At 39.2% G+C, this 13878-nt stretch overlaps 1 protein-coding gene across 1 annotated transcript in view; it reads right to left on the minus strand.

Annotated features, from left to right (window-relative positions):
* LOC106578368 (cadherin-related family member 1) overlaps positions 1–13878 on the minus strand; it is a 171823-nt gene that overhangs the window by 44004 nt on the left and 113941 nt on the right. Inside the window, 1 exon segment of the mRNA XM_045702044.1 lies at positions 4493–4657. Coding sequence (XP_045558000.1) covers positions 4493–4657 — 165 coding nt within the window.

Here is a 13878-nt window from a genome sequence, read left to right on the forward strand (position 1 = left end):
GATTGAACAAAACATGCATGTATTGTATAACATAATGTCCTAGGGTTGTCATCTGATAAAGATCATCAAAGGTGAGTGCTGCATTTAGCTGTCTTCTGGGTTTTGGTGACATTATATGCTGGCTTGAAAAATGGGTGTCTGATTATTTCTGGCTTGGTACTCTGCTGACATAATCTAATGTTTTGCTTTCGTTGTAAAGCCTTTTTGAAATCGGACAGTGTGGTTAGATTAACGAGAGTCTTGTCTTTAAATGGCTGTAAAATAGTCATATGTTTGAGAAATTGAAGTAATAGGATTTTTAAGGTTTTGTAATTCGCGCCACAGGATAGCAGTGGCTGTTACGTAGGAATCACTTCAAGCCTTTGCCATTAGAAACACACAGGGACTTATTAATCATTTAGCACTTCCTAAGGCTTCCACTAGATGTCAACAGTCTTTACAAAGTGGTTTGAGTCTTCTATGGTAGAAACTGACCCAAAGAGAGGCTTGAAGTTGGTCACGGGGGAGGGCCATTTCTACTATGACGCGGGCGCCCATGGGAACCCTTTTGTTCCGAAACGTTTAGTAAGACAATGCAATCTTCCGCCTTGAATATTATTGAAGCTCTGGTTGAAAAAGGCCCTAAAGATTTATGTTATACAACGTTTGACATGTTTGAATGAACGTTAAAACATATTTTTTGGACATTCGTGACGACAAGTCCCGCGTGCTTCAGTACATTATGAGTAGCCTTCGGAATGCGCTAACAAGAAGGAACTATTGGGACATAAATTATTAACTTTTTCGAACAAAACTACATTTGTTGTGGACCTCGGATTCCTGGAAGTGCCTTCTGATGAAGATAATCAAAGGTAAGGGAATATTTACAATAGTATATTTGATTTTAGATGGTTCCAAGATGGCGCTAACATGTTTCGCCTAGCCTATTTTTCTGAGCATACCACGTCGTTTATTGCAAAGTGTGATTTCCCAGTAAAGTTATTTTTACTTTCACGAGATGTTAATCTATAATTCTTTGAATGACAATATTACATTTTAACAATGTTTTCGAATAGTAATTTTGTAAATTGTAGCGCTGATTTCACCGGAAGCATTTGAGGGAAAATATTTTCTGAACGTCACGCGCCAATGTAAAATGCTGTTTTTATATATAAATATGAACTTTATCGAACAAAAAATGCATGTATTGTGTAACATGATGTCCTAGGAGTGTCATCTGATGAAGATTGTCAAAGGTTAGTGCTGCATTTAGCTGTGTTTTGGGTATTTGTGATGCATCTAGTTGCTTTGAAAATGGCAGTGTGATTTTTTTGGGGGCAGGGTACTCTCCTAACATAATCTAATGTTTTGCTTTTGCTGTAAAGCCTTTTTGAAATCGGACAATGTGGTTCGATTCAGGAGAGGTGTATTTATAAAATGGTGTAAAATAGTCATATGTTTGAGAAATTGAAGTTATAGCATTTATGAGGTTTTGTATTTCGCGCGACGCGATTCCACTAGCCGTTGACTAGGGTGGGCAAGCGTCCCACATTCCCAGACAGGTTAAACAAAGACATTACGTTTTGCTCGACTAATTTGTGGACGCTTGGCCATTTTTAATGGATCTAGTCGGGGACCGCTAATGTCTTTCAACGAAGCTGAATTTAATGGCATTGCCCTGGAAGGAACCACATTCAAATGTGTGTTTACCATCACAAAACCAACTTCGTATTTGGGGAATCCAGAATCATCTTATCCCGAGAGGAAGTAGCCTGGCTCACACGTTTTCACAAATTCTGGCGCTCGTTGAACGGTTATGGGAAGTCACAGACATTTTTTTTCGGGTCAAAAGGCAAACCACTGACCACATTAGGAAATGCCTTGAAAAATATATTCCAAGAATATGGTATCGGTGATACCGTGACATTTGGAACAATATGCCATTCGATTGCAACATGGAACTTTGCCAAATCTAATGATACAAACAGGGGTATTGTTGGTCGCCATATGCTACATTCCCTGGAAACTCAATACGGACATTACAATTTTGCCTCTATAGCAGAAACGCTTGCCAAGCACAGCTGTTAATCAAGCGTCCCACGTTCCCAGACAGGTTAACCTGTTGGGGCTAGGGGGCAGTATTTTCACGGCTGGATAAAAAAACGTACCCGATTTAATCTGGTTACTAATCCTACCCAGTAACTAGAATATGCATATACTTATTATATATGGATAGAAAACACCCTAAAGTTTCTAAAACTGTTTGAATGGTGTCTGTGAGTATAACAGAACTCATTTGGCAGGCAAAACCCTGAGACAGATTCTGACAGGAAGTGGATACCTGATGTGTTGAATTACCTTTAAGCCTATGCCATTGAAAAACACAGGGGCTTATTAATGTTTTGTTCCACTAGATGTCACCAGCCTTTACAAAGTGTTTTGAGTCTTCTACTGTGAGATCTGACCGAACAAGAGCCTTGGAACGGTGATGGCCGATTAGACTCTGGCGCGCGAGGTCATGTTGGGTACCCTCGTTCCAATACGTTTTAAAAGAGAATGCATTCGTCCACCTTGAATATTATTCATGTTCTGGTTAAAAAAGGCACTAATGATTTATGCTATACAACGTTTGACATGTTTGAACGAACGTAAATATATTTTTTCCCCTCGTTCATGAAGTGAAGTCCGGCTGGCTTAGATCATGTGCTAACAACACGGAGCTTTTTGGACATAAATGATGAGCTTTTTTGAACAAAACTACATTCGTTATGGACCTGGGAAGTGACATCTGATGAAGAGAATCAAAAGTAATGGATTATTTACATAGTATTTTTGCTTTTAGATCTCTCCAACATGGCGGTCAGTCTGTATCGCAAAGCGTATTTTTCTGGGCGCAGTGCTCAGATTATTGCAAAGTGTGATTTCCCAGTAAGGTTATTTTTAAATCTGGCAAGTCGATTGCGTTCAATCTATAATTCTTTAAATGACAATATAATATTTTACCAATGTTTTCAAATTTTAATTAGTTAATTTGTGGTGCTGACTTGACTGCCGGTTATTGGAGGGAAACGATTTCCTGAACATCAACGCCATAGTAAAACGCTGTTTTTGGATATAAATATGAACTTGATAGAACTAAAAATGCATGCATTGTCTAACATAATGTCCTAGGAGTGTCATCTGATGGAGATTGTCAAAGGTTAGTGCATCATTTTAGCTGGTTTTATGGTTTTGGTGACGCCTGTCTTTGAATTGACAAAACATTACACACAGCTATTGTCAATGTACTCTCCTAACATAATGTGACTTTATGCTTTCACCGTAAAACCTTTTTGAAATCGGACAACGTGGTTAGATTAAGGAGATGTTTATCTTTCAAACGGTGTAAGATAGTTGTATGTTTGAAAAATTTGAATTTTGACATTTATTTGGTTTCAAATTTGCCGCTCTTGAAATGCACCTGCTGTTGATAGGGTGCACCACGGGTGGCACGCTAGCGTCCCACATAGCCCCAAGAAGTTTAAACAATGGCTTTTCTTCTGACCACACTTCCGTAAAGCTCAGCTCTGTGGAGTGTACGGCTTAAAAGTGGTCCTATGGACAGGTACTCCAATCTCCGCTGTGGAGCTTTGCAGCTCCTTCAGGGTAATCTTTGGTCTCTTTGTTGCCTGTCTGATTAATGCCCTCCTCACCTGATCCGTGAGTTTTGGTTGGCGGCCCTCTTTTGGCAGGTTTTTGTGTTGACATATTCTTTCAAATTTTTAGTAATGGATTTAATGGTGCTCCGTGGGATGTTCAAAGTTTCGGATATTTTTTATAACTCAAACCTGATCTGTACTTCTCCACAACTTTGTCCCTGACCTGTTTGGAGAGCTCCTTGGTCTTCATGGTGCCACTTGCTTGGTGGTGCCCCTTGCTTAGTGGTGTTGCAGACTCTGGGGCCTTTCAGAACAGGTGTGTATATATACCGAGATCATGTGACACTTAGATTGCACACAGGTGGACTTTAGTTAACTATTCATGGGACTTCTGAAGGTAATTGGTTGCACCAGATCTTATTTAGGGGCTTCATAGCAAAGTGGGTGAATACATGTGCACGCACCACTTTTCCGGTTTTTATTTTTCTGAATTTTTTTAAACAAGTACTTTTTTTCATTTCACTTCACCAATTTTGAACTATTTTTGTGTACATTACATGAAATCCAAATAAAAATCAATTTAAATTACAGGTTGTAATGCAACAAAATAGGAAAAACACCAAGGGGATGAATACTTTTGCAAGGTACTATATTACACAACAAAATTAAAGTGAGAGCCATCTGGCAGTTTACCTCCCCTTGCTTTATCTACATGTTTTTACATATTATTCTAACCCAATAACACTATTTAGAGAATAGATGGCTCACTTTATAATTTTGCACAAATCTCCATGCCTCCGCCTTGAGTGAATGACGTACATGGGCTTTGGGATGTATTTTTAGGTGGGATAGAATGAGAATGGGGTGAGACTTACTGTCACAGACACAACATTGGAGTTGCCAGGAGAGTTTTCCGGAATTCTGGCAATGTAGTAAACGGAGGAGAACTTGGGAGCGTTGTCGTTGGTGTCGAGGAGATGTATGACGATGTCTGCTGTGGCGCTGAATCTTTCTGGTGTGTCCATCTCCACAGCAAGAAGCTGAGAGAATAACATGGTCAGTCACACAAGTATGGCATTCCCTTATTCATTCATACATCATATGAAGAGGTATACAAAAAGTGCCATGCAAAAGTATTCATCCCCATGGCAATTTTCCTATTTTTCTGCATTACAACCTGTAAATTAAATAGATTTTATTTGGATTTCATGTAATGGACAAAGCACAAAATAGTCCAAATTGGTGAAATGAAATTAACAAAGAACCCTGAAGGAGCTGCAAAGCTCCACAGCGGCGATAGGTGTATCTGTCCATAGGATCACTTTAAGCCATACACTCCACAGAGCTGGGCTTTATGGAAGTGTGGCCAGAAAAAAAGCAATTTCTGAAAGAAAAAAAGAAAAAAACACGTTTGGTGATCACCAAAAGGCATGTGGGAGACTCTCCAAAGAAATGGAAGAAGGTACTCTGGTCAGATGAGACTAAAATGTAGCTTTTTGTCCATCAAGGAAACGGTTCATCTGGTGCAAACTCAACACCTCTCATCACCCCGAGAATACCATTCCCCATAGTGAAGCATGGTGGTGGCATCATCATGCTGTGGGGATGTTTTTCATCGGCAGGGACTGGGAAACTGGTCAGAATTGAAAGAGTGATGGACGGCGCTAAATACAGGGAAATTCTTGATGGAAACCTGTTTCAGTCTTCGAGAGATTTGAGACTGGGATGGAGGTTCACCTTCCAGTAGGGCAATAACCTTAAGCATACTGTTAAAGCAACACTCGAGTGGTTTAAGGGGAATCATTTAAATGTCTTGGATGTTGTGTAAGTCAAATGATACAACCTCCTCAAAAATCAATTTTAATTCCAGGTTGTAAGGCAACAAAATAGGAATAACACCAAGTTGGTTGAATACTTTCGCAAGCCTCTGTAAGGCACACCTTTTTGAAACCAATTATGACACTTTCATGAATATTGCACGATCATTCATACCACATTAATTATATTCACAACATCTCAGAAGAGGTCTTCTAAATATACAGTTGAATTCGGAAGTTTACATCAACTTAGGTTGGAGTCATTAAAACTTGTTTTTCAACCACTCCACACATTTCTTGTTAACAAACTATAGTTTTGGCAAGTTGGTTAGGACATCTACTTTGTGCCTGACACAAGTCATTTTTCCAACAATTGTTTACAGACAGATTATTTCACTTATTTGCTGTATCACAATTCCAGTGGGTCAGAAGTTTACATATGCAGAGTTGTGTGCCTTTAAACAGCTTGGAAAATTACAGAAAATGATGTTGTGGCTTTAGAAGTTTACGATAGGCTAATTTACATGATTTGAGTCAATTGGAGGTTTACCTCTGGATTTATTTCAAGGCCTACCTTCAAGCTCAGTGCCTCTTTGCTTGACATCATGGGAAAATCTAAAGAAATCAGCCAAATAATTGTAGACCTCCAAGTCAGTTTCATCCTTGGGAGCAAGTTCCAAACGCCTAAAGGTACCACGTTCATCTGTACAAACAATTGTACGCAAGTATAAACACCATGGGACCACACAGCCGTCATACCGCTCAGGAAGGAGACGCATTCTGTCTCCTAGACATGAACGTACTTTGGTGCGAAAAGTGCAAATCAATCCCAGAACAACAGCAAATGACCTTGTGAAGATGCTAGAGGAAACGAGTACAAACGTATCTATATCCACAGTAAAACGAGTCCTATATCAACGTAACCTGAAATGCCACTCAGCAAGGAAGAAGCCACTGCTCCAAAACCACCATAAAAAAGCCAGACTACAGTTTGAACTGCACATGGGGACAATGATCGTACTTTTTGGAGAAATGTCCTCTGGTCTGATTAAACAAAAATAGAACTGTTTGGCTACAATTACCATCATTATGTTTGGAGGGAAAAGGAGGCTTGCAAGCCGAAGAACACCATCCCAACCATGAAGCACGTGGGTGGCAGCATCATGTTGTGGGGGTGCTTTGCTGCAGGAGGGACTGGTGCACTTCACAAAATAGATGGCATTATGATGAAGGAAAATTATGTGGATGTATTGAAGCAACATCTCAAGACGTCAGTCAGGAAGTTAAAGCTTGGTTGCAAATGGATCTTCCAAATGGACAATGACACCAAGCATACTTCAAAAGACGTGGCAAAACAGCTTAAGGACAACAAAATCAAGGTATTGGAGTGGCCATCACAAAGCCCTGACCTCAATCCTATAGACAATTTGTGGGCAGAACTGAAAAAGCGTGTGCGAGCAAAGAGGCCTACAAACCTGATTCAGTTACATCAGCTCTGTCAGGAGGAATGGGCCAAAATTCATCCAACTTATTGTGGAAAGCTTGTGGAAGGCTACCCGAAACATTTGACCCAAGTTCAACAATTTGAAGGCAATATTACCAAATACTTATTGGGTGTATGTAAACTTCTGACCCACTGGGAATGTGATGAAAGAAATAAATCTGAAATAAATCATTCTCTCAACTATTATTCTGACATTTCACATTCTTAAAATAAAATGCTGATCCTAACTGACCTAAGACAGGGAATTTGTATTAGGATTAAATGTCAGGAATTGTGAAAAACTGAGTTTAAATGTATTTGGCTAAGGTGTAAGTAAACTTCCAACTTCAACTATAAGTCCCTTTTCATTATAGTACAAAAATATATTTTATTCGAAAAATCAGTTGGGAGTGGTTGTTGGTGTTACTGACAGGGGGGTTCAAGCCCAGGACTCCTTCACACCACAATATTGTGTTAGCCTGCTGACACATTAGTTTGTGCAGAAAATGAAATTCTTCAGACCTCAGCTAAGATTTCTTACTACGACATAACAATGGACTGTCAGATGGGCAACTGGGATTATTGCATTGATTTCATTGTGCCAGTGCAAGCTTAATCAAGAACAGCTATTTTATGTATTTGAAAGATACTACACCCAGGGCTGGTGTGATCCAACACTGTCATTGTGGCCTTGAGCAAAAACCCCTAAACTGCTACATGGGTAATGCTGTAAGAATGACCCTGTGCTGCTCCTATTCTGTTGAGTGATATAGTATGTCTGCAATACTGTAACAGTCATAAAGGTATTATGACTGCTTTCATAACGGTGTTATGCATACCCGCTTCATATTAAGTGGATAACACTTTACTTGATGGGGGTATACAGTGCCTACACTGTAAAGGGTTCCAATCTGGCAGTGACAACAGGACAAAACGGGCCAAAATGACATGGCAAAATGCTCAACCATTAAACAATGGATTCACCTGATCAATCTATGTCATGGAAAGAGCAGATGTTCTTAATGTTTTATATACTCAGTGTTAGTCAGTGGTGTATATGTGTTAAATTACACTGAGCTAACTAGCTAACATTGAACCTATTTGGTTAACTTTAGCAAGCTATGACAATCAGTTTGTATTGCTAGTATTCTATGGATTGGGACTATAATTGATTGTTTAGCTGGCCAGCTAGCTAGCTACATGTCTAAACAAAAGACCCCATGTTTAAGCTTGTTGGTAACTAGCTAGATGACATTAGATGGTGTCGGGTTCACCTAGTGGTCATGATAAGGGTTGTCACAAAATGTTTGATGTATTACTATTCTTATGATTATTCTTATGTTGTATTAATAGAAGGGGAGGGGTTATAAGACCCCTCCCTCTTTACATTTATAGGGTCCTAGACTACAGATTAACAATATATATTCATTGTAGAGGTTTAGTATTCCACAATTGTTTTTAGTTCTCTTTCTTATTAAAAGGCTCCTCTGAGAATGTGTGACTGAGACAGAACTATGCAGGGGAGTGTAGGAGATAAGACTAGTCAAACATTCCACAATAAATCACCTTTGGGGAGTGGATGCTTACTGCTAAGTTTTAGATAACACTAAAAGCCATTGTTTATATAGCTTGGTAGGCATGGTTTTGGTCTCAGGAGTTAAAAGGTAATGACGTAAGTAGTGACATCACCAGGCTAGACTTAGGGTGTAACAAAACAACTTGAGGCTTTTGGTTTGATGCAGAACTTACTTGGAAACATGCGTGCTATGTTCCTGATTGTCAACTTCTGTCTGCAATTGCATTAATAAACGTTTTGAATGATTTAATGAAAGATATTATCATAATACTAATTTCACCAATGAGCCAATAATAATTGACGAGGACGAAAGGAACGAACCCTAACAATTGGCGAGCTTGCCAGGAGTGAGTGTTACCCGGTTGTAGGAGATTCCACACCAGGTGGCCTGTATTATTGCACTGTTGTTTTGCAGAGGTGGTTTGACGAGGCTATCTGAGGCATGCCCTATCTACGGAGGGGTGGCCAGTTATGAGTTAAATACTAGTTAGTTTTGCAGAGATGATTCAGCGTTAATAACCTAATTTTATTTGTTAAAAGGTAATTACCAAGATACTAGTTATTGTTATTATTTTGTAGAGATACCCAGTGAATGAGTTGAGTTGGTTATGAATGGTGCTTTGTTTGTCTGTGGATTATGGCGGGGGTTATTGGTAATGGCCCAATAGTGGAATAAAAAGTTAGGAGTAGGACATAAGTTATTTGAATAAAAGGTTGAACATAACTGTTCATAAAAAGTTACTTTGTATCACCACCAGCGGGCACTGGTGTATAGCATATTACTGTTACTCTACACCATTAACCTGTTATGGCTAGGGGGCAGTATTTTCACGGCTGGATAAAAAACGTACCCGATTTAATCTGGTTACTACTCCTGCCCAGTAACTAGAATATGCATATAATTATTGGCTTTGGATAGAAAACACCCTAAAGTTTCTAAAACTGTTTGAATGGTGTCTGTGAGTATAACAGAACTCATATGGCAGGCAAAAACCTGAGAACATTTCATGCAGGAAGTGGCCTGTCTGACAAGGTGTCGTTCTTCTTGTCTCTGTTTATTCAAGAGTGAGGATCTTAGCTGTCCCGTGACACTTCCTACGGCTGCCATAGGTTCTCAGAAGGCGGCAAAAAGCGGAATCGTGGCTTTGCAGGCTCTGGCTGAAACAAAGTAGCGCGTTTGGGTAGTGGCTGGTTACAGTACTGTGAGACTTAGGCTCGTGCCCACTTCGACCGAAAGCTTTGTTTTCATTCCTCTGTTTAGCTAAATGGACATTCCCGGTCGGAATATTATCGCTTTTTTACGAGAAAAATTGCATAAAAATGGATTTTAAACAGCGGTTGACATGCTTCGAAGTACGGTAATGGAATATTTAGAATTTTTTTGTCACGAATTGCGCCATGCGCACGACCCTGATTTACCATTTTGGATAGTGTCTGGGACGCACGAACAAAACGCCGCTATTCGGATATAATGATGGATTATTTTGGACCAAACCAACATTTGTTATTGAAGTAGCAGTCCTGGGAGTGCATTCTGACGAAGACAACAAAAGGTAATCAAACTTTTATAATAGTAAATCTGATTTTGGTGAAGGCTAAACTTGCCGGGTGTCTAAATAGCTAGCCCGTGATGGCTGGGCTATGTACTTAGAATATTGTAAAATGTGCTTTCACCAAAAAGCTATTTTAAAATCGGACATATCGAGTGCATAGAGGAGTTCTGTATCTATAATTCTTAAAATAATTGTTGTGCTTTTTGTGAACGTTTATCGTGAGTAATTTAGTAAATTGTTAGTAAATTCCCCGGAAGTTTGCGGGGGTATGCTAGTTCTGAACGTCACATGCTAATGTAAAAAGCTGTTTTTTTATATAAATATGAACTTGATTGAACAAAACATGCATGTATTGTATAACATAATGTCCTAGGTGTGTCATCTGATGAAGATCATCAAAGGTTAGTGCTGCATTTAGCTGTCTTCTGGGTTTTTGTGACATTATATGCTAGCTTGAAAAATGGGTGTCTGATTATTTCTGGCTTGGTACTCTGCTGACATAATCTAATGTTTTGCTTTCGCTGTAAAGCCTTTTTGAAATCGGACAGTGTGGTTAGATAAAGGAGAGTATTGTCTTTAAAATGGTGTAAAATAGTCATATGTTTGAAAAATTGAAGTTTTTGTATTTTTGAGGACTTTGTAATTCACGCCACGCCTTTCATTGGATATTGGAGCAGGTGTTCCGCTAGCGGAACGTCTAGATGTAAGAGGTTAAAGAACACTCCTGTTGAATTTGTTAATAATTTGTGATGTAACTAAAGACGGTAGAACAAAATAACTGTATCTCGTAATGTGTATAGTTCCCCATTACCAGACTTACATCTAAATGTTGTGGAAGGTATATGATTAAATATGAAACTATTTGTGAGAAGATGTAATGTGATGTTAGCCTTCTAAATGAGAGAATTGTTTCTCATATGATGTCTTAACCAAGTCAGTGGCCACACCCACGTGAGTACAGACATTACATTGTCGTTATGGAACGCCCCTTTTTTCCAGGCTGTATAAAACCCACTCGTGACCAAATTTACATTAGGCCAATGAGACCCACATCGTGAGCTGAAAGGGACGTAATGGCTAGAACTCTGAAACTTTCAACAGAGAAGAAGATCTAGTCAATAAAAGGCAGGGACGGGAGTCCCCACGATGAAATGACTACTACTTTATAGACCAAGCAGGCGGATGGTATCGAACCAACGTCACGAATGGTTAAGAAATCTACAAAACTGAAGACTACTGTGTGTATGATAGTGGAATCCTTTGTCTTTTCTCCTGCTCTTTCTTACCTGCCCCTCCCTTTTCATTTGGTGTAACAAGCTGTCATATCGGTTTAGTCCACTAGAGACTTTTCATTGTATCATGTTCATAACCAATGTATAACCTATCCTGTGTGTGTTTATGTACTTCTGTGTGATTATTTAGTTAGTTAGTAAATAAATAATTAAGCTAATTGGTATATCGCTGATTCATAATTTATGCTAGGGTTCGTGCAGATTTCCAAGAATTTGCGACATTTGGAATGAGACTGATAAAAGGTAAAGAATTAATTAATGACTGATTGTCACGTCCTGAGCAGAAAAGGGGCTGTTTGTTATTGTAGTTTATATCTTGGTGCCCCAAGATTGCGAATTAGTTAATTGTTACAGGATTCATTTAATCATCATAATAATTAAACATAGTTAATCGATTTGATAAAACAATTGTCATCACATTAATAATAGTCAAGACATGACATAATGATGCTCCGGTGCGAGGAATCTAAGATAGAATGAGTCATTTATTCTGAATTCAGCCTGTATAAAATTGAAAAGCAGATTACATTATGCACCCAGATTGTTATACACCATGGGAGTTGTAGACAGGACTTGTTGACGTGTGTTTTGCCATTTGAACAATACATAGAGGTTTCCTCCATGTTGTTTCTCTGACATAGTCAGTGTAGGGTTAGTGAATACATTTCTAGTGCTAGAATCCGATCCAGGTAATTATTTAAATTTGAGGAACAGAGCGTTGGGCCAAACGTGCTATTTCTGTCACTCGCGCCTCAGGAGCGAGTAGACTCAGTCAATATTAATTTCTTGAGCCAGACATAATGGGCTGGCAATGAGAGAAATTTGATTAGACCAACGGTGTATTTCCTTGTTTACTACGAGTTACGGCAAAACATAGCAAAAAACACCGCAGAAAGGGTTTGAACGTTAAGATGTTACTAGTAAAACCGTTCCCTTGTTTAAGGGGATCATATGTTGTGCTTGTAATTGTACAAAGTAGGATTAGTTTGCACGAGATGCTAAAGCTAACAAAGGGAGAGCAGCCATTTTGTTTTTCCCCTTTTTTCACACGGCAACACCATGTGCCTTAGAAAATGGAAGTTCCGCCTCTTCAGGACTTCTGTTTGATTTCAGCCCTCAGGAATAAGTGAACCTTGGTGGTAAAGAATCCCCCAAAAATGTGTATATAAAAATTCCATTGGTCCACTGTTGTCTCACATTTGTAACAAGTGGGTTACGCTTATGATATCCAACCAATCTCAACAGATTGGATATCGTTGTCACATTCAATTAAGCTAGGTAGTTCAATTGCATTCCAACCCTTTTCAGGTATCGAAATTGATTGGTTTAGCAAATGAGACAATTTAAACTTTTCCACAGTAGCCTTGATACAGCTACGCTTTCAGGTTAATTAAAGTTGAATTCCCAAATAGCATATACAGGTTTGATTTATCATTAACATTGATTAATCAATTACATTTGCTTTTGCAAATCAAACTCCCACATTACTTATCCAGTATTGATTAACATATTTAAATAGATTAAAACTGTCTTTGCAGCTTCCACTGACTCAAAACCCAAACTTATATATAACCCAAACTTATATAAAAAATAATAATAATGTGCAAGCTATCAGAGGGGGTGGGTCCCAGTCGCCCGTTAATTAGTGAACCCTCACACATTTAAGGATGGATCACTGACCTCAGCAGCGATACAAACCATAATTATACCATTAGCGGAAAAACAGCAGAAACGATTACCGCAAAAATCGACCAGATCGCTACGTTCCTGCACCCAACCCACACAAAGGGTCAGAGCAAATGGGTAAGAAAAGGTTCAAGGACGATCAAAACGTTGACCAATGTTCTCTAGAAGTTCTACTACATGAAGAACTAAAGTGAGAACATTTGAGAAAAGGGTAAAAGTTATGTCACAAGGACTAGACAGGGAATTGCTGGACACCAGGTCCACAGGGATTAACACCGTTAGCAAGGACATTAAAAATCACATTTCTCTCGCTCTCACTCGAGACCCTATCCAGGGCCCGATTGATCAAGACACAAGCCCACAGGCTTTGTCTATAGACTCTGATACAAAGGTAGCGAATAAAAATGTCAAACGTCATTGCGAACAACCACTCCACTTTGTGGGGAATATGTCCACTAAATACAACTCAAAACAGCCATACCTGGAAACAGTCCTGGAGGACTGCTTAACTTGTCATGCGCTAATTGATTCGTGCCCGACAATATCGTTCATCTCTCAAACATTGTTCAATGATCTCAAAAGGGCTTTGAAGCCAACTAAACGAGATTTCACTCAGACTACCTCGCCTCTCACATTGAGAATCATGCTGAAACTACACTTCCAGGACGGATCACTTGTTCACCCTGTGTATGTTATCAGCCTCGAATCTGAACCCCTGCAACTCGGAGCAGACTTGATGGATCGTTTACTCCCACTGATGGATTGGAAATCCAACCATGTATGGTCACAGTGCCTTCTCCACTGACCACACACTTCTGCAAGCACTGCGGCCATCTCAGCGATAAAAGCATCGA

Source organism: Salmo salar, chromosome ssa19 (genome assembly GCF_905237065.1).
Source record: "Salmo salar chromosome ssa19, Ssal_v3.1, whole genome shotgun sequence".
NCBI lineage: Eukaryota > Metazoa > Chordata > Actinopteri > Salmoniformes > Salmonidae > Salmo > Salmo salar.